Source organism: Balaenoptera musculus, chromosome 3 (genome assembly GCF_009873245.2).
Source record: "Balaenoptera musculus isolate JJ_BM4_2016_0621 chromosome 3, mBalMus1.pri.v3, whole genome shotgun sequence".
In the NCBI taxonomy this organism is placed as follows: Eukaryota; Metazoa; Chordata; class Mammalia; order Artiodactyla; family Balaenopteridae; genus Balaenoptera; species Balaenoptera musculus.
The window spans coordinates 48010911-48033732 of NC_045787.1; the positions used below are offsets into that span (position 1 = coordinate 48010911).

The following is a 22822-nucleotide window of genomic DNA, read 5'->3' on the forward strand; positions in this document are numbered from 1 at the left end:
ATGGTTTTGCCAACATTCTTGAGGAAGACATTAAAAGGCCTTAGAAATGTTTACACAGAAAGAATTAGAGAAACTGATACAAGATTAGATACATAAAGCGGTGTGTAAGTACTGTATTTAATGATTAAGGAATTTTCATGAATCCTTTTGATTGTAGAGTTTTTTTGTCTCACTGACTTCAAAGCCTAACTCCTGACACAAATGATGCCGTTCTACTGTACATTAGCCTGCTTTAGGCTTTTCAACACTGCAGCATCTTGAGGTCTTAGATACACATTAGCATTTCTAAGGCATCCTGATCTGGAAAAATCTCATAGCATTTTTCTTTAAAATACTTGTTCTGTCAAGCTATAAATTTCTTTCCTTTTATGACTTAAATACTTAGGACTAGAGCTTTTGTCACATGTAATCTTTGCATTTATACCTGTGTGCATTTAGTATCTTTTAGACAGGCGTATGTTCATTACTTCATTCAACGTATTTATAGGTAGGTGCTTGGTTCTGGGGAGACAGATATAATACAATGATCATACAAGTACATGTAAAATGACATCTGTGACAGGGGGGCCTTACAATGTTATGATGATTGATAATAAGGTCAGAAAAGACTTCCCTGAGAAAATGATGTTTGAACCAAAATCATAAAGGTTAAATGGAAGTTAACTAGGTGATAAAGGGAGAAAGAAAGCACTGTCCCAGAAAGTGTAGACCAAGGTCCTGTGGTGGGAAAGATCTTGTCCAGGGTAAGGGATTCAGCTTGAGCCCTATTTTCTCCTATTAGGGTACAGTAACTTGAGTTGTATATAATTGATGGTATGAAACTGAAGGTCTTTAGACATTTGCATTCTAAGCCTAATTTTAATACACTGACTTATTTTTTTATTGAAATTTTATTGATTTACAATGTTGTATTAATTTCTGGTGATTCAGAAAAGTGATTCACTTACACACACACACACACACACACACACATACATATACACATTTTTTTTCATATTCTTTGCCATTATGGTTTATTACAGGATGTTGAATATAGTTCCCTGTGCTATACAGTAGGACTTTGTTATTCATCTATTTTGTATATAGTACTGATAGTACGTTTCTGCTAATCTCAATTCCTAATTCATCCCTCCCCGACCCCCTTCCCTTTTGGTAAGTATAAGTTTGTTTTCTATGTCTGTAGGTCTGTTTCTGTTTTGTAAATAAGTTCATTTGTGTCATATTTTAGATTCCACATGTAAGTGATATCATATGGTATTTGTCTTTCTCTTTCTGACTTCACTTAGTATGATAATCTCTAGGTCCATCCGTGTTGCTGCAAATGACGTTATTTCATTCTTTTTTATGGTTGAGTAGTATTCTGTTGTGTGTATATACCACATCTTCTTTATCCATTCATCTGTCGATGGACATTTAGGTTGTTTCCATGTCTTGGCTATTGTAATAGTGCTGCTATGAACGTTGGGGTGTATGTATCTTTTTGAATTATGGTTTTCTCCAGATAGATGCCCAGGAAGGGGATTGCTGGATCATATGGCAACTCTAGTTTTTTAAGGAACCTCCATATGGTTCTCCTTAGTGGCTGTACTAATTTACGTTCTCACCAAAAGTGTAGGAGGGTTCCCTCTTCTCCACACCCACTCCAGCATTTATTATTTGTAGACTTTAAAAAAAAAAAATTATTTATTTATTTATTTATGGCTGTGTTGGGTCTTTGTTGCTACACACGGGCTTTCTCTAGTTGCAGCGAGTGAGGGCTACTCTTCGTTGCTGTGTGCGGGCTTCTCATTGCAGTGGCTTTTCGTTGTGGTGCATGGGCTTCAGTAGTTGTGGCACCCAGGCTCAGTAGTTGTGGCTCACAGGCTCTAGAGTGCAGTCTAAGTAGTTGTGGCACATGGGCTTAGTTACTACGTGGCATATGGGATCTTTCCGGACCAGCGATCGAACCTGTTTCCCCTGCATTGACAGGCAGATTCTTAACCACTGTGCCACCAAGGAGTCCCTGTAGACTTTTTAATGATGGCCATTTTGACCGGTGTGAGGTGGTGTACCTCACTGTAGTTTTGATTTGCATTTCTCTAATAATTAGCGATGTCGAGCATCCTCTCGTGTGCCTATTGGCCATCTGTACGTCTTCTTTGGATAACTGTCTATTTAGGTCTTCTGCCCATTTTTTGATTGGATTGTTTGTTTTTTTGTTATTGAGTTGTATGAGCTGTTATTTTGGAAATTAAGCCCTGGTTGGTTGCATCGTTTGCAAACATTTTCTCCCAGTCTGTAGGTTGTCTTTTCATTTTGTTTATGGTTTCCTTTGCTGTGCAAAAACTATAAGTTTGATTAGGTCCCATTTGTTTATTTTTGCTTTTATTTCTTTTGCCTTGGGAGACTGACCTAAGAAAACATTGGTACGATTTATGTCAGAGAATGTTTTGCCTATGTTCTCTTCTAGGAGTTTTATGGTGTCATGTCTTATATTTAACTCTTTAAGCCATTTTGAGTTTATTTCTCTGTATGGCGTGAGGAAGTATTCTAACTTCATTGATTTACATGCGGCTGTCCAGCTTTTCCCGACACCACTTGCTAAAGAGACTGTCTTTTCTCCATTGTATATTCTTGCCTCCTTTATTGAAGGTTAATTGACTGTAGGTGTGTGGGTTACACTGCCCTTAGACTTCACCTTATGAACACTAAGTCTTTAGTTATATAGAAAGCAATGCTGTCTATAAAGTTGTTTTCTTACAGTGAAGTGACTTTAAATTTGATAATACAAGGTGGTAGTCTTATGCTGCTATCATGCTTGTTGTTACTGAATTCTGCTAAGTGTTTTACATATATTGTACTATTGAATTCTTTAATAACCCTATGCAGTAGGACTTATAACCATATTTTATAGATGAGGAATGTGAGATCAGAAAAGTTGTCCAGAATAATACAGTTTTAGACGTTGGAGCTACGCTTTAAGTCTAGATCTGACTTCAAATCTGTTAATCCTGCTTGTCTCCCTGTGTACATCAGTTTACTCATAAAATGTGTGATGCTTGTAACTGAGCACTGTAGTTTATTCCAGATTTGGAAATTGAGTTTAATCTTTTTATCCCTTTTTGGAGGTACTATATTTTCATTAATGTAGCCTAAAACTGAATAAAGCTTTTCGGTCACTGTTTAGTCATAGTTTAAAGTTTATGGAATAGAGGTAACCTTCTCAACTTAGCCTGTAGGTGTTATTGCAAGTGAGAAGTACTAACAGTTATGTAAATTGAACTAAATTTTGCAGTATGGTTTTAAAAAACATGAGTAGTTACGATAAGTGAGAAGAACATTGCTTCTTAGTCACAATAACTGGGGTTTAGTTCCATCTTTCCCACTTCATAACCAACGAGTGACCAGGAGTTACCTTTCTTTATCTATTAAATGAAAGGATTAAGCTAGATTAACCTCCAGGCTTGATGAGGCTTTGTGATTCTGAGTCTATTATGATTATGATTTTAATAGGAAAAAATACGAAAAAAAAAAGATGTAAGTAAAGCTTGATTTTACTTTTCAGTGCTGCGTAAGTTAACTGTTAATGGATTCGTGGAACCTCATAAGAATATGGAGGTGATGGTAAGTGAAAGAAGTCGTTTAATTTTTGTAACTTCGGAAAAGTGCTTGGTATTTTCCTGAATGTTATAAAGTTTATTCTTTTTACTTGGCATTCATTTAAAAGTTTTTTATTAAATGACCACCTAGTGTTTTACTATTTTGTATATATTATACTACAGTTTTAGACTTGTGGTCTGTTTTCAGACATACAGAAAATATGTTAAAGCAGCAATATTATGTGAAGGAGAGGAAGTAGAACTAGGATGGTTCTCAAGATGCTGTGGTGCATTGAGAGTGTTACTTTGAATTTGAATTCAAGTGAACTCTTGTGAATTTGAATGCTATGATAACATTACCAGGGTCAGTGTAGATTGATTTATATCCTTGATATTTTCCTTTGTCTGTTTTTATGTACTTAAAATGTGTTTTTTTCCCCTTGAATCATAACATTTATGCTCTTTTGCAATCAATTAAAAGTTATGTGTATAAGAGGGGAAAACTCCATTGATAAGCCCAACAAGTTGTGAAATATATTCATTTTTGGTATCACGTCATCTGCTTTTTCTATATGCAAAAATATATAGCTGCATAAATTTTATTCCTAAACAAAATGGAATTGTATCATACTTGCTCAGATCTATATTAGTTTTCACAGTGAGTTTAGGTTAGCTAAGATGTTACTCTCTGTGGATTGTCTTGGGGGCTGCATAGGAATTGTGGAAAGAGTATATGTAATTGGGTCTTTGGGTCTGTCCTACTAGATTTGACCAGAGTCACACTTTTTTTTTTAATCTTTAGTATATTTTGTATTTCCATAAGATTATGATTGAAATAATGGTTCTATTGTTAAAAGAATTCAAAAACTTTTAATATACATCATTATAATGTAAAGACAATTTTTTTCTATAAAAGCATTATATGCTTATTTTTTTAAAGGTTAAAAAACTCAGAAAAGGAAACAGGAAGTAAGAAATCATTTAAAAACTTACTATCAGAGATATTGCTAACATTTGTTAATTATCCTTTAAGACATCTTATGCATATTCTTTCATATATACTTTCTTTCTTCCTCAATTTTGTATGAATGAGACCTACAAGCTGTTTCCTTACTTGGGTCCGTCTCCCTTCCTTCCTTCTTTCCTCCCTCCCTCCCTCTCTCCCTCCCTCCCTCCCTCCCTCCCTCTCTCCCTCCCTCCCTCCCTCCCTTCCTCCCTCCCTTCCTTCCTCCCTCCCTCCCTCCCTTCCTTCTTTCATCTATTTATTTATTTTTGGCTGTGTTGGGTCTTCGTTGCTGCGCGCGGTCTCTCTCTAGTTGTGGTGAGTGGGGGCTACTCTTAGTTGCGGTATGTGGGCTTCTCACTGCGGTGGCTTCTCTTGTTGCAGAGTGCGGGCTCTAGGCACGTGGGCTTCAGTAGTTGTGACACCTGGGCTCAGTAGTTGTGGCTCGCGGGCTCTAGAGCACAGGCTCAGTAGTTGTGGCACACAGGCTTAGTTACTCCGTGGCATGTGGGATCTTCCCGGACCAGGGCTTGAACCCGTGTCCCCTGCATAGGCAGGTGGATTCTTAACCACTGTGCCACCAGGGAAGTCCACTTGGCTTTTTCTTAAACTCAGTGTATTTGGGATATTTTTCTCATGTCAGTAATATTGTTATATGTCATGTTTTTAATGATTGTATAGTAAATCCATATGATTACTGTCGGTGTACAAATTTTTAAAAAAATGATAAAATTAATCATAGGTTTTCTACAATTTACTTGCCCAGTTATCTGTTGATGACATGTAGGTTGTTTCCAGTTTTTAATTGTTGATGAACGGTATTGTAATGAACATTTGGGTGCATATGTCATTGTGTACTTTTCTAAGTGATCTTCTAGGATGAATTCTTAGAAATGGAAATGTTGGGCTAAAGTGTATGCACACTGACGATATTGATATATATTACCAAATTGCCCGAAGATATATCAAAACCAATCCCAGTTTTAAATACTGATACATTTAAATATCTATATTTATTGCCATGCTGTCAAAAAACATTTTCCAGAAACCAGTTTGACAACTCCCCCTCATTGCCCTCACTAGAGTGTAAGTTTTGTGACTGCAGAGACTTTGTTTCATTCACTGTTCACTCCAGAGCTTGGAACAATCTCTGCAATATAAAAATGTTCAGTAGTTATTTGTTAAATGAATGACTGTATGATATGGTAGAAACATGTCAGAAGGCTCAGTGATTATCTTTATTTGTAATATTCTGAGTATCATAAAATTAACTAAAATACTGAATATGTCAGTTTTTAGTGAAAACGAATTGATTTGAATCATATTTCTGTAAACTAGAATAATAGTTTTCAGTGGATACTATCCATGTTTTGTGAGCCTTTGGCTTTTCATTGAGAGTCTTTCTTCTGTCTCAGAAATTGTACGTCAACCTTTACTCAGTTATAAATGCTGTGTTGTGGCATTTAATGTATATTGACTAGTTGCAAAGAGAATAGAATTTTAACAAATTATGGACAACTTTTCAAATAACATAAAGATCTTTAAAATAACATGGAATTTAAAAGATGTTTAAGAAACACTATATGATAGTCGTGAGATTTGGGTTTCTGGAGGCAGATAAGTTTGGATTTGAATCTTGGCTTGGCCTTTTCCTGATAACATGGCCTCAGACTATTTACTTATCTTCCTTGATACTGAGTTTCCTTTTTTGTAATACGAGATGAAATAATAGTACATATCCCATTGGATGTTGTGAGGATTAAGGGAGATAATGATTTTTTTTTAAATTAATTTATTTATTTTTGGCTGTGTTGGGTCTTCGTTTCTGTGCAAGGGCTTTCTCCAACTGCGGCAAGCGGGGCCCACTCTTCTTCGCGGTGCGCGGGCCTCTCACTATCGCGGCCTCTCTTGTTGCGGAGCACAGGCTCCAGACGCGCAGGCTCAGTAGTTGTGGCTCACGGGCCCAGTTGCTCCGCGGCATGTGGGATCTTCCCAGACCAGGGCTCGAACCCGTGTCCCCTGCATCGGTAGGCAGATTCTCAGCCACTGTGCCACCAGGGAAGCCCGGAGATAATGATTTTTGTAATGAGTTCAGCAACTAATTAAAGTGCTCTGTAAATTACCATTTAATGATAATTTTAAGGGGTTCTTAGTTTATTATTACATAACAATAGTCAAGTTAATTAGTTGATTTGGATTGCAGATTAGTTGGTGGTCTAGTTCTATAAATTCCCGATCCTCTTGGTGCGCTTACTAAAATTGATGGCCTTTATAATTTTCTACTCTCTTTAGAGAACCCTGACTGATACACAGATTTTATTTAAAAGAAAATAGAATAAAATTCCTTCTATCTTGTAGCTACTGTATGGGACCATTGAACCCCTGTATAAATTTAACATACATATGGGATCTCGGTGATTTTATTTTTCCTATATTGAAACATTCTGCCGTTTCATCATCCTAGGAATTATTTTATTGTTAATTATTATTACTTATCATTCTCAACTATGCTTAAAAAGATTGAAATAGTATGAAAATGAAAGAATGATGAGATTGCCAGAGGATAAGGCAATAGTGAAATTAGTTGTTGTCCTGCAGTTTTCTTACTGTGTTGTCTACTGTATTGCATCATCTTTTAGGAAGGTATAAAAGAAGACCACAAACACTATCTCTTTACTATTAGCTTTCATTTAACACAGTCGAGAATTCAGAATTTTTCATTTCCTGCTTGAAATGGCTGAGAAAAGAAAATTAACAGGAAAATGTTTTATAATTTTTACATGAATCTGAAGATGGATGCTCTCAAAGAGACTGGTAGCAGCATTCTAGACCCTAACGATGATAGTGAAATTGTCTAAGTGAAATCCCAGCCTTTGTGTCTTCAGGTGATGATATCCTAGTTGAATTGTCTCAGACTCAGGAATTGATGAGTGAACAATATATTTCTATATTTCAAAGAAGAAATAGAACATTCTGTTCTAGTTAGTCATTCGTCAGGAAGGCCTTCATTGTGTAGTATTTTGTGACAAAAACCTGGACCATCTCTTTTGCTAACAGGACATGTGACATCTTTTATGATGTTTATACACCAAAATTTATTGTTACAAAGAAGTCTGTGGTAATTAAATTCTTAAAAATTTTTAATAAAGTTGTTTTTCACTATCCCTTTATATTTATTTCTGTAAAGTTTTTTTAAAATTAATTTATTTTATTTATTTTATTTTTGGCTGTGTTGGGTCTTTGTTGCTGTGCGTGGGCTTTTCTCTAGTCATGGCAGCAAGGGCTACTTCTTCGTTGCGGCGCGCAGGCTTCTCATTGTTGTGGCTTCTCTTGTAGCAGAGCACAGGCTCTAGGTGCGTGGGCTTCAGTAGTTGTGGCTCGCGGGCTCTAGAGCGCAGGCTCAGTAGTTGTGGCACACGGCCTTAGTTGCTCTGCAGCATGTGGGATCCTCCCAGACCAGGGCTCGAACCCATGTCTCCCCTGCATTGACAGGCAGATTCTCAACCACTGTGCCACCAGGAAAGCCCTATTTCTGTGAAGTTTTCATAACATTTTAAAATATATATTAAAAGGTAAAGGTGTACTGATCCCATATGATATATGGTGAGTCTTGCCTTCCCTGGTATCTGAAGGCTAATATATTTAATACTTGAGATTGAGAACTCTGCTATAAATAATTGCTACCATTTATTCATATTACGAGTACTTATTATTGCTAAATACCATTCCTGGATTCTGGGATAGAGCAAAATAACAAGGAAAAGTTCTTGGCTCTTAAGGATCTTACATTTTAGTGAGAGGAGACAGATGATAAACAGTATGTCAGGGGGTTATAAGGCTATGAAAAAAAATAAAACAGTAAGGAGAATAGAGAATATTTAGTGAAATAGAATGCTTAATAAATAATTTTTTATTTATTGCAAAGTGATTTAGGTTATTTAAATGAGACACTGAGGAGATGAAATACTATAGTTATTTTGTTGTGGAAGACTGAAGACATTATTATAATAATGGAATGATTTTTACTTTATCTAATTTTAACTTTTTAATATGATGTGATAAGTATGTTTTAGTTTCCCTGAAAAAGTGTAAGGTAAAATTATAACAATAAATTGAGACTCTTCAAAAATGTTTTTCTTTTCTAGGGTTTTTTACATGGAATATTTGAACGTCTAAAACAATTTCTGGAGTGCAGTAAGTACTTCCATGATAGTTTTTACTGTAGAATCCTTATTCATTAATAGCTTGCCGCTTGGCACTTGCAAATCTGGAGTGGCTAAAATCTTGTATCTCGGTAATTAATTATCTGAAATTAAATTGGAAGCTCAGCTTTGTCTTCATATACCTGTCTTGTCCTAAGTATTGAGGAAACCTTTTTTAAAAAATAAAATTATTTTGTATCCATTCCTTCCTCTGTATTTCTACTGCTACTACTCTGTTTCGTGCAGACATCCACAACGGTAGTATGTTTAGCAGATAATAAGTGTAGACCCTATGTCAAATGCTGTTTAGACTTTTTATTGATTGTTTCTTTTAGTACATTTTATGTATCTGTTTGATATAAATGTTCTTAAATGGTTACATTCATTTTGTAAACCCCTTGTTTATTAACCTTTACTGACTTACCTGTAGGACCCTTTCTGATCCACTCTCCCACACGAAAGAATTTAGCATTTGCATTTGTGTTGTATTATACTGGTGGTCTGTTTGTTATCCTCTTCTCTTCCCTATGATTATAAGCACCTTTGCTCAGGATGCACACACACATAACATACACAGGATACTCACGAATGCGTGCATACACATGTATGTATAACCTGTATACGTGTATGTTTTTTATGTGTGAGTGTATTGGGAGACTTACTCTCCTGAGAAGATACCTTAGTGTACTCACTTTTAGGGAGTTGCTGATTGTTTTATGTCAGTCATTTTCGGTTTAGTAGAATCATTATTGAGTGTGTTGCCAGGTATTGTTCTGGGTACTGTGCATGTAAAGATGAATAAGACAGCTCATATAATACAGTTTTTTTTTTCCTAAAAATGATCATTTTCCTCTGGTCATCCCCATGGGGGAAACAGAAGGAAGAATAGAAGTCTTTCCAGGAGAAGAGAATGACATAACTGATGAGACAGAATATGATTAGTACGATTAGGGAGCAAGATAGTTAATGAGCTGATGGACATTATTCTGAATGTACAAAAATTAATTATACCAGGGAAATTATCAGAAAAAAATTGTTAAAAGATATAGGAAAAATAATGATTATGTTAATCTTTGAATTCTTTGTTTTTACTTATGTTGCTTGATAGGTATTTCAAATATGACTAGTTTAGATTTTGAAACTGTGATTCATGATTTTATGGATAAAATTGCTATCCTTTTACTGTGAAATGGGCTCAGTTTGTATTTTAGGATTAATTTTATGAAATATGGCACTGAGGATTACTGTGTCAAGTACAAGTCTTGGTATTGCTTTTTAAAAACTTATTTTTTATTGTTTATTTGTTTAGAGTTGGGAGTACACACTAATTAATTCGTAATGCAAAATGTGCAAAAATAAATCTGACAGTATTTTTGTAAAACGTTTTTTCATTGTCTTGGTTGTGAATTTATAGAATATTATAAATTTTTTACTAATTTTTGAAATGTATTTCTAACAGGTAGAAGTATAGGTACAGATAATGTATGTAGAGATAGACTGGAAAAGACCATCATTCTTTTTACTAAAGTGGTAAGTTTTTTTTTTTTTTGATCTTAAGTATGTTTTCTCAGATGAAATGTACATACTCAAATTTAGTAAGGAAAGTGATTTTTTAATAAGCATACACTTTCACTTTAGTGTTAAGGTAACTTATTTTCTTACTGTGTATAAGAAAGCTAAAAAAAAAAAATCCCTTTATCTTGAAGTCTTTAGAATGCATATAAAAATTAAATTTATATACCATATACCATAGTATATAAGTCACCTGGATGTAAAAAAAAATCAATCCTAATAAATATTAGAGAAGTTGATTCCCGTAAGGCTCATTATTCTCAAACCCACTGGAAAAAGCAGAGATAAAGAAGACAGCAATGCAGCTCAGCAGAAAGCAGCTAAGATGTCGCAGTAGATAATACTAGGAAGTCATTATATTCATAATGACAGATTATCATCATTAATATCAGATATCTTTTGAATATAATTATATGGGTGCATTGTACTAGGCAGTGTGTATATATTTCTGATAAAATTAAGTTTTATAAAAAAGAGTAATTTTTACGAAGTTTTGGTCTTGGAGGTTGGGAAAAGTACAAAGAATTGGGTATAGCAGTGAGGAAGACCTGGTTGGAGGACTGCATAGCCCTAAAACAGGTGTTTGAAGATAGGTGGCAATATCTAAATCTGTAGCATATTTCCCTCTTTTCATTGAAGGATCATTAATAGGGTTGAGGTTGTCTGTTCCCTGGTGGGGCCGGTGGAGCAAAGGAGTAGAAATGAGCTGTTCTTATTTTTTGTGGTTGGGTAGCAGTTACTTTCAGTTTCAGTTGTCGTCATTTCCAACTCTCATGTTCCAAAGAGCCTCAACAGCAAAGCCCACCTCATCCAAGATCCAGATAAAATTGACTTAGATCCTTTAAGTTAAAAACAAAAAACACATAGCAAAGTAAAACAAAATGATGTGGTTAGGCAGTGGGGCTACACAGTGTGAGTATATAATATAATTTATGAAATTCATATTTATGGTCTTATGACTTTATTAAAGCTTTTAAAATTGGAACATTTAAAATATACCTCCAAATAGAACTGAGTAACTTTGAATACACATGAGGTTATCACTCAGCTTCAGCAATTATCAAAGTAAGGTCATGGTCAATTCTGTTTTTACCTGTATGCTGCTTCTCTCTCCTTTCTGTTTGTTTTAAAGCAAAGCCCAGATATCATATAGGATTATCTATAAATATTTGAATATGTGTCTTTAAGTGAAGGATTTAAAAAAAAAATATAATCTAACAATATTATCACATTTAAAAAGTAGGAATGACTTCTTAATATCAACTAAATATTTAGTCAGTTTTCAGATTTCTCTCATAATTTTTGTTTTTTTAAAAATTTATTTATTTATTTTTTGGCTGTGTTGGGTCTTCGTTTCTGTGCGAGGGCTTTCTCCAGTTGCGGCAAGCGGGGGCCACTCTTCTTCGCGGTGCACGGGCCTCTCACTATCACGGCCTCTCTTGTTGCGGAGCACAGGCTCCAGACGCGCAGGCTCAGTAGTTGTGGCTCACGGGCCTAGTTGCTCCGTGGCATGTGGGATCTTCCCAGACCAGGGCTCGAACCCGTGTTCCCTGCATTGGCAGGCAGATTCTCAACCACTGCGCCATCAGGGAAGCCCCTCTCATAAATTTTTTATAGTTTTTTTTCCAATAAGGATTCAATAGTGTTGGTTCTCTCTATCTTTTTTTTTTTTTCTTGTTACTTATTTGTTGAGGTAACAGATCATTTCCTGTAGAGTTTCCTGTGTTGTGGATTTGGCTGCCTACATCCTGATGTGTTATTTAACATATTTCTTTGTCTCTCTATATACCCCTCCTACTCCCATATTTGTTACAAATTTCTAGTTAGATATAGAGGCTTGATCACATTCAGACCTTTTTTTTTTTTTTTTTTTTTGGGAGGAGGGTGGCAATGACAAGAATACTTTACAGGTGATGCTGTGTATTTCCTATTGCATCACATCAGGAAATGCACAGTGTCTGGTTGTCTAAAATTGATGAGTGAGCTATCATAAAGTTCTTCAGTAGCCTTTCCCTCATTTAGCAGCGATTGATGATCATAGCTTAGATCTGTTGTTTGATTAGGGGTTACAAAATGATGGCAATATAATTCTGTTATTCCTTTTGCATTTATTAGCTGGAATTCTTCTATAAGGAAGAAATCTCTCTCATCGAATGTTTGATACATTGAAATACAGTTGATGCAGGATACTTTTTTGATTCTTTGCCTTTATCTATTACTTTTTAAAAGCCTATCTTTTGTATACTTGTACTTTTTGTATCACATTTGCCCATTGATATCAAATTAAGTATGAAGTAAGTTTATTTCAAACCTTGTACTAGAAATAATAGAGAGTTCAGGTAATGAGATATAATCTGATTTAATCCACTGTTGTATGATGTATCCCAGGAAGTATATTACATGTCTATTACATGTGAAACTGCATATACATATATACATGGACTTCCCACCAAGGTTCAAAACTTGCTAAGTGTTTATAACCAAAGTTATGAGATGTACCTATGAATGATTATATTTCCTATGTGAATTTGATACATTTTAATTTTTTTTTCTTTATAGCTTTTGGACTTCTTGGATCAGCATCCCTTTTCATTTACTCCTCTAATTCAGAGATCACTGGAATTTTCTGTAAGCTATGTGTTTACAGAAGTTGGTGAAGGCGTTACATTTGAACGATTCATCGTCCAGTGCATGAATCTTATTAAGATGATTGTCAAAAATTATGCTTATAAGCCATCCAAAAACTTTGAAGGTAATGCTTTACTGGTAGTTTTATTTTGTTCACTTCCTTATTTTAATCTAAGCGTGAAGCAATTGCTATTTTTATGTAAGTGTTCTGAAATTCATTTATTTAAGTCTGAAAAATAAAATATTGCTGGGACATGAAATAGAGATAAGGATTTGAGCCTTTAATATGTGAATGCCAGCTTTTAAAAACCATGCACTGCATTTAGTAAACTGTCTTTTGCAACACAGTAGAAGATCAGTTGAAGCCCTCCAGTAACCACTGCAGCTCATTTGTAGGCTGTATTTATTTGTACAATTAAAACTTTTCTCTGACCTTGTATAAAGTGATGTTGCTTCTAGACAGGTTAAATTGTTTGTTATATTACAGTTGACCCTCCAACAATGTGGAGGTTAATCTGAGTATAATTTATAGTTGGCCATCTGTATTTGCGGTTCCTATGCATCTGAGGATTCAACCAACCACGGACTGGACCGTGTAGTACTGTAGTATTTACTGTTGAAATATCTGAGTGTAAATGGCCTCGCAAAGTTCAAGGGTAAACTGTATTTGGAATTCATTCATGTACATGTATATCGAGATAAATGAGAAAGTCTTGTAGGACAGAGAGATACGTAAGTAAGTCACTTCAATATGGTGTGATAATATAGCATGGAAATGTACAAGCTATAGTGGTAAGACAGAAGCAAGACTGATGTGTGTGTGATATGAATAAAGGCAAGAGCATCCTTGAGATTTGTCCATAATAGAAATGAAAATTTATACACCACTATATAGGAGGTATTTTTAAATTTAAGTTACATAATCCAACTTGGGTAGAATGTCTGTACAATTAAGTTGGAAATTTTATTTTTCTAGATAGCAGCCCTGAAACTCTTGAAGCTCATAAGATTAAGATGACATTCTTCACATATCCCACTTTGACAGAGATATGTAGAAGATTAGTCTCTCATTATTTTCTGTTAACTGAAGAAGAACTGACAATGTGGGAAGAAGACCCAGAAGGCTTTAGTAAGTATCCGTTTTTCAGTTTTCGCATGATTCTTTTCCCCCCTTCCATCAATAGATATCATTTATTTGAAAGATAGGTATAATAACACTATTTGAATGTAGTACTTTTGTTCTGAGAATCTTGGTTTTTAAAAGTTAGCTTATCATTCTCTCTTTATTAGCCACTAGTACAAATTGAGAAGGAGAAAATGAATGCTTGTTCAAGTATATAGAATTTTTTCCAAAAAGATAAAATTTTTTAGATGTTATGAATATATTCTGTAGTTTAAAACAAAAATATAAAATTAACTGTCTTTCTCTATTATCTTTGTGGTTCATTCTGTATTATTTTTTATTTGTAGAAATTTTTACTTCAGAAAGAAGTTTGGAGATGAAAATTTCTGAATTGCCGAATGGATTACCTATTTAAGTTTTAATTTAAAATTAATTTTTTGATGATTAAAATGTTTTTATAGGAGTTCTTTTTATCTATATGAATTTTAGTACTAGATAGACTATCAGGTCCTTTGCTACAGAAAATCAAGGAATTGTGTGCCTGATAAAGTACCTGTGTGTGAATAAAGTGTTCGTGTGTGAATTGCTTCAGCCATGGTCAGACATAGGCTAGATTTTAACCTCTACTTATCCCTTTGGCTGGGTGCCTTTGTGTAGTTATACACGTTTCCAATATTTTTAGAACACCTTAAACATTTTTGTAAGACTTATCTTTTTTCTCTTTTTCATTTAAAAATATTTTAATCCATTTAGAAAATACAGCACTATACTGTATAATGCATATTTTGTTTTTGCTTTTTCTCTTAAAGTCTTATGCTTCTTATTGCTTTTTTTATGCAGTAATAGAATATTATAACATGAAACACTAAATCCCTAGAGTTTTAAAAGTCCCTGAAGTATTTTACTTTAAATATAGGAAATTATGGAAAATGTGACTAATCATTTGAACTTGTAAAACATCATTATTGTATAAAATGATTCTCAGAATTGTAATGATAGTGTATCAGGTGATGTCGCATACTCTGGGAGTGACAAGTACTTTGAGCTTTCCTCCATACAGAGTTTTTAATGAAAGTGAGAATGCTTATGGATATGAGCACTTGATAGATGACTGTGATGTACACAGATAAGATCTGTAGGTTATAGTAAAGAAATCTTTGTAAGGCCTTGTGTTCCCAAGCATGCGCTCTCAGTGTTATTTTAAAGCAGTTCACAGCTATATTATATTGATATTATTTAAAGTCTTTGTTTTCCAAACTGAGGTTTTGGAAACATCATTATTGCATTTGTGGAGAGCATCATTTGTTATATTTTTAATTGCAGCAGTGGAAGAAACAGGAGGAGATTCTTGGAAATACAGTTTGAGGGTGAGTATCGATTGAAAGAAAAATTGATAGGGAAAAGTTTAATGCTTCTGTAACTCTTAGTAGAGAATGATACTCTATTGAAGATTTCAAGCATTAAGTCAGACAGATAGGGAACATATATTCATAATTGCAAGAGTCCATATTTGAGAGGAAAGTACTTAATTAAATTATGAACTTAGATCTGAAAATTTTTTTTAAGTTGGAGCTTTGCAAACTGAATTTTTCTTCATTTTACAGATTGATTGGGAAATAACTGTTGTTGCAGAAGTAGGAAATGTTTTTGCAGTGAAAGCTACCTTTTTTTGGCTAGAATGATTTTTTTCCTCCTAAGTATTTCAGTAATTATAAAGCTTCTTTTGATACATTATTTCTCTTACTACCTAGTATGATTCTCAGAAACCAGCCCATTGCTTTTAGTTATAGAATGCTTTTTAAATATACATTTATTGATAAGGCCAACATTTGAGGAAGATTTATCAGATGTGGTCTTTGGACTATTCTTTTTGTTGTGTTTACATAATTTACGTAATTTGCCATTGTTTTCCTAAACGTGTGTTACTGTTTTTAGTTTCATAAGCTTCCATAGAAAATATTAGTACTTAAAAGTTTTTAAAAAAAATTTTACTGCTTTAAGTTTTTAAAACTTTCTCTTATGGAAAATGTTAAACATATTAAAAAATAGAATAATATCATGAACTCTTCTGTATTCAAAACCTAGTTTATCAGTTATCAACTCATGACTAGTCTTGTTTCATAGAAGCACTCTTTTACAAACCACTTAGATTATTTTGAAGTAAATATCTGAGATGACATGTCATTTCATCTGTACATATTTCAGTCTGTAAATCTGTAAGATTCCTTTTTAAACATAAAGCACAATACCTTCAAAATTTAATTGTACTTTATATTATGAAACATCTAGTGATTCAGTACTTTTAAGAATGAAAATGAATCATTCTTTTTATTTGTGATTTCTTTTTGTGTCTGTTAAAGGAAGAACAACTCTGGTGAATTGAATTCATGAATTGCTGTTGTTACTTAGGTCATTGCCAAGAAAATATACAGTTTTTAACGTATTAATTCCTGGACAGTTATTTATAATTCTGTAAATGAATGTGGCTCCAGATTGCATTTTAGATTTAAAGAATTATTAATTAAAAATGTAAATTTCTCCTCTCCACAGTTTGGTGTTTTGGAATGCGTAATGCCAAATGATTGAAATAGTGAAATAAACGTTCCATGTTAAGAATTAAATTATTAAATTTGATTTTATTTCCGACTGTGTTTACAAAAAACAGCAATAAACTTTTTTTCAAAAAACATCAAGAATTGGAAACATAGAGTTTTAAGAATGAGTATTCTTTGCTTTAATGTAGAATTAATCAATGCAATATACCATTGTTTTCATTAGAAATTTATTTTTTTCCCCAACAGCCATGCACTGAAGTATTATTTATAGATATATTCCATGAATATAATCAGACTCTTACTCCTGTACTTTTAGAAATGATGCAAACACTTCAAGGTGAGGTATATTTTGTGATACTTTGATTTATCTTTTAATTAGTGTTCAGTAAAATATTTTGAGTGCCTACTATGTGCAGTGCACTATTTCCTAGATCATATACTAGACATGAATTTGAGAAAGACAGAATGTGTGCTTTTCTGAAATAGTGGCCTTCAAGATAGAAAACAAGGATGGGCAATTCACAAATGAGATAGGCCTTGAATGTGGTAATTAGATTTTGCTGTGATAAGCATACTAGCAGCATAAACAAAATAGCAGTCAAGTATATTGGTTGGAGAAATAGTCTATTTGGAGCATGCTGTAGGAAGTAGTGGGAGAAAAAGTTAAAATTATAAATGTTAGCCTTAGAATGGTGGCATTGGGAATGGAAAGAAGGTAATGGATTTAAGAGAAAATGATGAAGTGAAATTTTTAGCACTTGATTATTGTACTTTGTACACAAGTAATTAAATTTTTTAACTATCACAAGTGATTTATCATTTTTTTAGTTATTTTTATTATCAGAGTGTAGCTGATTTACAATGTTATGTTAGTTTCTGCTGTACAGCAAAGTGAATCAGTTATACATATACATATGTCCACTCTTTTTTAGATTCTATTCCCATATAGGTCATTAGAGTATTGAGTAGAGTTCCCTGTGCTACACAGTAGGTTCTTATTAGTTATCTATTTTATGTATAGTAGTGTGTGTATGTCAGTCCCAATCTCCCAATTTATCCCTACCCCACCCCCCTTTCCCCCTTGGTAACCATAAGTTTGTTTTCTACATCTGTGACTCTATTTCTGTTTTGTAAATAGGTTCATTTGTAAAAAGTGATTTATCACTGACTAGTCTGCTGTACTGTAAATTTCAGAGAGGAGGCCGTGAACACATCTGTGTTGTTCACACCTTGCTCCCAGTGCCTAGCACACCCAGTAACTGTTGATTGACTTTTGGCAATTAACTGACTGTGCTGGGCAAGGGAAAGCTATCAAAGACTATCCTGAACTTTATAGTGTCTTAAACAGATTATTTGATTGGTTTGGGCAGGAGTCACATTATAAGGGTTCAAGTATTGAGTAGGTGGTAATGTAAGGAAATAACAGCAAGAGAACCTCCTGTAGAGAAGGAGATTCCTGATCTTGTTTGTAGTATTATAAAGGGTAGCTCACTTTTTAGGCTTTTGTTTTCTCAAAAATTTAATAGAGTATTCCTGCTTAAGTTATAAACCAAGGGAAGAAATGAGCTATCCGTCAAGTTTTTTGTGTTCGTTTTTAAAGATAATTTGAATATTAATTGTATTTTCAATTTTTCTTGAACCACTGTAGGAAAGTGGGTAAGCTAATTAGGTTACACTGCAGTAAGTTGCTCTATGGTGGTAAGGTTTTCAGTGATTTCAGTTATTTTCTTTCTAGTTCTGGAGCGATTTGCTTATTTAGGGCTGTACTTAACTCTAGTAATTGGACTAGTGAGCTTAAGAAATCATATTTAACAGCAGAAAGGTGCTTTGATAAACTTGCTAGAAAACTTTCTATTCTAAAGAAATATACTTACTAAGTAAACTGTATTTTTTCCTGTCTTAACCATGGTAGTCTCCTTTCTGGAGAGTAGTGCAGAGACTGCCAGCTTTTTATTCTAAGTTTTCACATTATGTAATGGCTCTCATTTTTCTGTTTGTACTTTACATTTTGTTGTTAACCCTTTAATGTATTGTCATAACCTGGTTTATTTTTTATGTTTAGAACTTCTTGTGTGAATTGCCTATACTTGTTCTTTTTTTTTTTTTCCCTATTGTGGGATTCATCTTTTTATTCTTTCTAAGAATTTTCTCTTATAATCAGGGTATAATACAATAGTTAGCAATTTGGTATATATTTTTCTAGAACGCTGCTTGACATAACATTTTCCATATATGTTATAATGATTTTTTAAAATTGTAATATGGCTTTACATGTTGTATCTGTGTTCTCTAACGGTGGTGGTAACAAAACTTAAACGTTCTCTTTACACCTACATGTATGTTTAATGTCACAAAATATATTGTACTTAATGAATTGAGAAACTAACAAATTGAGTTTAAATATCTTTTAAAAACTAGTTTTATTTACCTTTACTGATACTTATTTTTTCAGGGCCCACTAACGTGGAAGATATGAATGCACTGTTAATCAAAGATGCTGGTATGTTAAACGAAAACGATTTAGAAACATTTCTTCAGAAGATGGTGTGTCTCTTTTGTAGCAGGTGTTAATGCTGGGAGAGGTGGGATACAAAGATACCTAAAATTTAGGAGCTATCTGGTGGTGGGGATAGTCAAGTAAACAGACAGTTGATTATAACATAGTATCAGTTGATTAATGCTACAATAGGTGGTAATTATGTAGTACTGTGGAAAGCTACAAGGTAGTTTTGGTGTACCCAGGGGAAGGCTCCTAAAGAAGTCTTCTGTGAAGGCACAGGATAAGTGAGAGTTAATAAGGGGGAGGGGGCGGTTCCAGACAGAAGGAGCAGTAGGGACAGAAGTTTGAAGGGAAGAGGAACAAGCCCAGTTAAGTTTTGAATTGGGTGTATTTTGGTGTAATTGGAACATGGAGTTTAATGGGTTGTGGTGAGAGAAGAGGCTGGAAAGAGGGTAATTAGGGACCCCATAGCATAAAATATTGCATCTATTTGGAAGCAGATGTTGTTTTTACAATTTTTATAATTTGACTTGAATATTTTTAAATGAGTGTAATTTTCTGTTTGAAAGCACTAAGGAGTATTTAAGAAAAACAAAAAGTAACTTAAATAATGTTTCTAAAATGTCTGTTTAAATAATTTCCCAGATTAACATATTGTAGATTTCCCTCTATTAACATATTACATATTTCAAAGTAGTCCTTAAGGCTTATTTTCTTGCATAAGGACAATTAGCATTTTGCCCAGTATCTGAAATTAAATTTTTTTTTTAAATCTTCTTCTTAGTGTATAATGCTGTTGGATTAGCGGCTTATGAGCTGTTTGACAGTGTTGATTTTGATCAGTGGTTTAAAAACCAGCTTCTTCCAGAATTACAAGTCATTCACAATAGGCAAGTATAAAACCCTGTGTTTGTTATATACTTATTTTATCTTATTGATTTTCTAATGAAAACAAGAAGGCATTAAAATTGCTTAAAATTTTAAAAAAGTCATAGTATGACTTAGCTGATAGTGTCTAGTGTAGAAAGGAATAAGACTTGTGAATCTTATAACTGAAAAATAAGCAAAATCGTTTCTTGTTATTTTACTTCAAATGTGAATTGTGACATGTATGAAGTGTTTGATGTTAGATAAGCTAGTTTTCAGGAGGAAATTTTTGTTTTGTTTTTTTGTTTTTTTTTGAATTTTATTTATTTTTTATACAGCAGGTTCTTATTAGTTATCTGTTTTATACATGTTAGTGTATACATGTCAGTCCCAATCTACCAATTCATCCCATCACCACCCCCTCGTCCCCCACCCCTGCTTCCCCCCCTTGGTGTCCATATGTTTGTTCTCTACATCTGTGTTTGTATTTCTGCCTTGGGAACCAGTTCATCTGTACCATTTTTATAGATTCCACACATATGCATTAATATACGATATTTGTTTTTCTCTTTCTGACTGACTTCACTCTGTATGACAGTCTCTGGGTCCATCCACATCTCTACAAATGACCCAGTTTCGTTCCTTTTTATGGCTGAGTAATATTCCATTGTATATATGTACCACATCTTCTTTATCCATTTGTCCGTTGATGGGCATTTAGGTTGCTTCCATGACCTGGCTATTGTAAATAGTGCTGCAGTGAACACTGGGGTGCATGTGTCTTTTTGAATTATGGTTTTCTCTGGCTATATGCCCAGTAGTGGGATTTGCAGGAGGAAATTTTATGCAAAGGTAACAGAAGAGGGAGATCTCTGAATTCTAGAAAGAAATTGTGTACAAAAGGAAGCCAGTTGGAGACTTAGCAGAGGCTAGGCCTGATGCCAGAAGTAGCCTAACCAAAGTAACATCCATCAAAGGTAACTGCCTTGGGATCACACGGAGAGAGCATACTGCAAGTCTTTGGGGAGGAGGAGTTGCAGAGACACCATGGCAAAAAGTATTTGGACACACTTTAGGCTTGTATTGAGGTGCCTAATTCAATAGTACAGATCTATCTGACGTTTAGTAGGATTTTTGCCCAATTCTTCTGTTGAATATACATTTAAATACTTGCCTAATTATTTTAATTTTAGGTACTGAATGAGTAAAATGGAAGGGAAAGAGTCTTTCATAATTTTTACAAATTTTTCTTCATTTAAAATTAGACACCTAAAAAAAATTCCAAGATACTTTTTTCTTGTTTTGAATCGTGCAGTTCTAGTGATTTATTTCTGTAGATGTGGTACTTGTCAGGATGCCTAGCATGTAGTCATAGATCAGTTAACATATCTTGACTACTTTAATAAATGAATAGAAAACTATCCATATATGGATCATTTTATAAATATTTAGAGCCATAGAATTGTAGAGCTGGAGACGCTTTAAAAGTAATTTTGACCATTAAGTAGCTATCCATTCAGTTATTCAATCATTTATTCAATCAAATGTTTTCAGCCCTGGAATTTGCTGTGTCCTGTAGAGGCAGTGGTGAATAAGATGGGCTTCAATTCTGCCCTCAGAGAGCTAGTGAGCCTTTGATGGAGAGAAAGCCTTTAGTAGGGAGACACATGTTGTGCACTTTGATTGTCCTTAAACCCTTATAGGCTGTTTAGTCTAGACCAGTCAACCATGTAATAATTACATGTTGAAATGATAATATTTTGGATATATTGCAATAAATAAAAATATTAAATTTTCACATGTATCTTTTTACTTACTTTAATGTGGGTACTAACAAATTTAAAATTGCATATTTGGCTTGCATTATATTTCTTTTGGACAGAACTGAACTAGACCAGTATTTCTCAAACTTTAATGTGCATATGAATCACCTGGTGATCTTGTTAAAATGCAGGTTCTGGTTTAGGTTATCGGTCTGGGTCAGATTGTGTGATTCTGTCACACTTCCAGATAATGATACTGCGGTCCAGGAACCACACTTTGAGGAACAAACTGACTCCTATTCTTAACTTTGCCCAGAAGTGACTGTCATCTTGGAATTTGAACCTTTCTGAGCTTCATTCTCTTTGTCGAGAACAGAGTGTTGAATGTGGTAGTCCCAGAGATCTCAGTCCAAAATTAAAGGCTCTGTGGTTCCTTCATTTACTCTACACAAGTCTTGTTTACTTCCACCTCTGGGACTTTGTTCAAATTGTCCCTGTCCCCTGAAGTGGCATCTTTTCAGTGTTTTGCCCGAAATGCTATTTATCTTAAAGACTGTTCAAATCCCATCTCCCTCTGCCTGCTCTTCTCTCTTTCGTTTCTGCAATCTTAGTATATAGTTTTGTGGTCTTTAATTCTTTTAGGTACGTTAAACATTTTGAAAGCAGGGAATACACTTCTTTTGGAACTTTAATGAGTAATTCTTTTTACGTGTTTAATCATATAAGGTTATAATTTTCTTAAAAATGTGGTATATTCATTAGTTTACTACATTTTCACCCAGAAATGAATATCATCTTGCCACTAAAATAAATATAATATCAAGAAGAGACTTTGTGGGTGGAATTCTTGGACACAAGTGATTTTTCTCTTTGCCTAAAGAACCTTCCTTTTCTTTAGCAAAGATGGCCATAGAGAAACAAATATATGTACATGTTGCTGTAAATGTTCTATAACTTTAAAAATACAAATCATTATTTTGGTAATCTGAGTCACAATTTGTAATTGGGCACCTTTTACAAAATTAGAAACT

General features: G+C 34.0%; 1 protein-coding gene across 3 annotated transcripts in view; it reads left to right on the forward strand.

Moving 5' to 3' along the window:
- Positions 1 to 22822, forward strand: part of IPO11 (importin 11) — a 203517-nt gene that overhangs the window by 47174 nt on the left and 133521 nt on the right. For 2 of the 3 annotated variants that reach the window (XR_005019404.1, XM_036848210.1), the window contains exons 7-15: positions 3545 to 3603; positions 8727 to 8775; positions 10243 to 10313; positions 12915 to 13107; positions 13960 to 14112; positions 15430 to 15473; positions 16908 to 16998; positions 19114 to 19161; positions 19946 to 20051. Coding sequence is in view for 2 of the 3 variants with exons in the window: in XM_036848210.1 (XP_036704105.1) it covers positions 3545 to 3603; positions 8727 to 8775; positions 10243 to 10313; positions 12915 to 13107; positions 13960 to 14112; positions 15430 to 15473; positions 16908 to 16998; positions 19114 to 19161; positions 19946 to 20051 (814 nt within the window). In the remaining variant the exon portion in view is untranslated. The remainder of the gene's footprint in view (positions 1 to 3544; positions 3604 to 8726; positions 8776 to 10242; positions 10314 to 12914; positions 13108 to 13959; positions 14113 to 15429; positions 15474 to 16907; positions 16999 to 19113; positions 19162 to 19945; positions 20052 to 22822) is intronic. The other variant, XM_036848211.1, reaches the window with a different exon arrangement.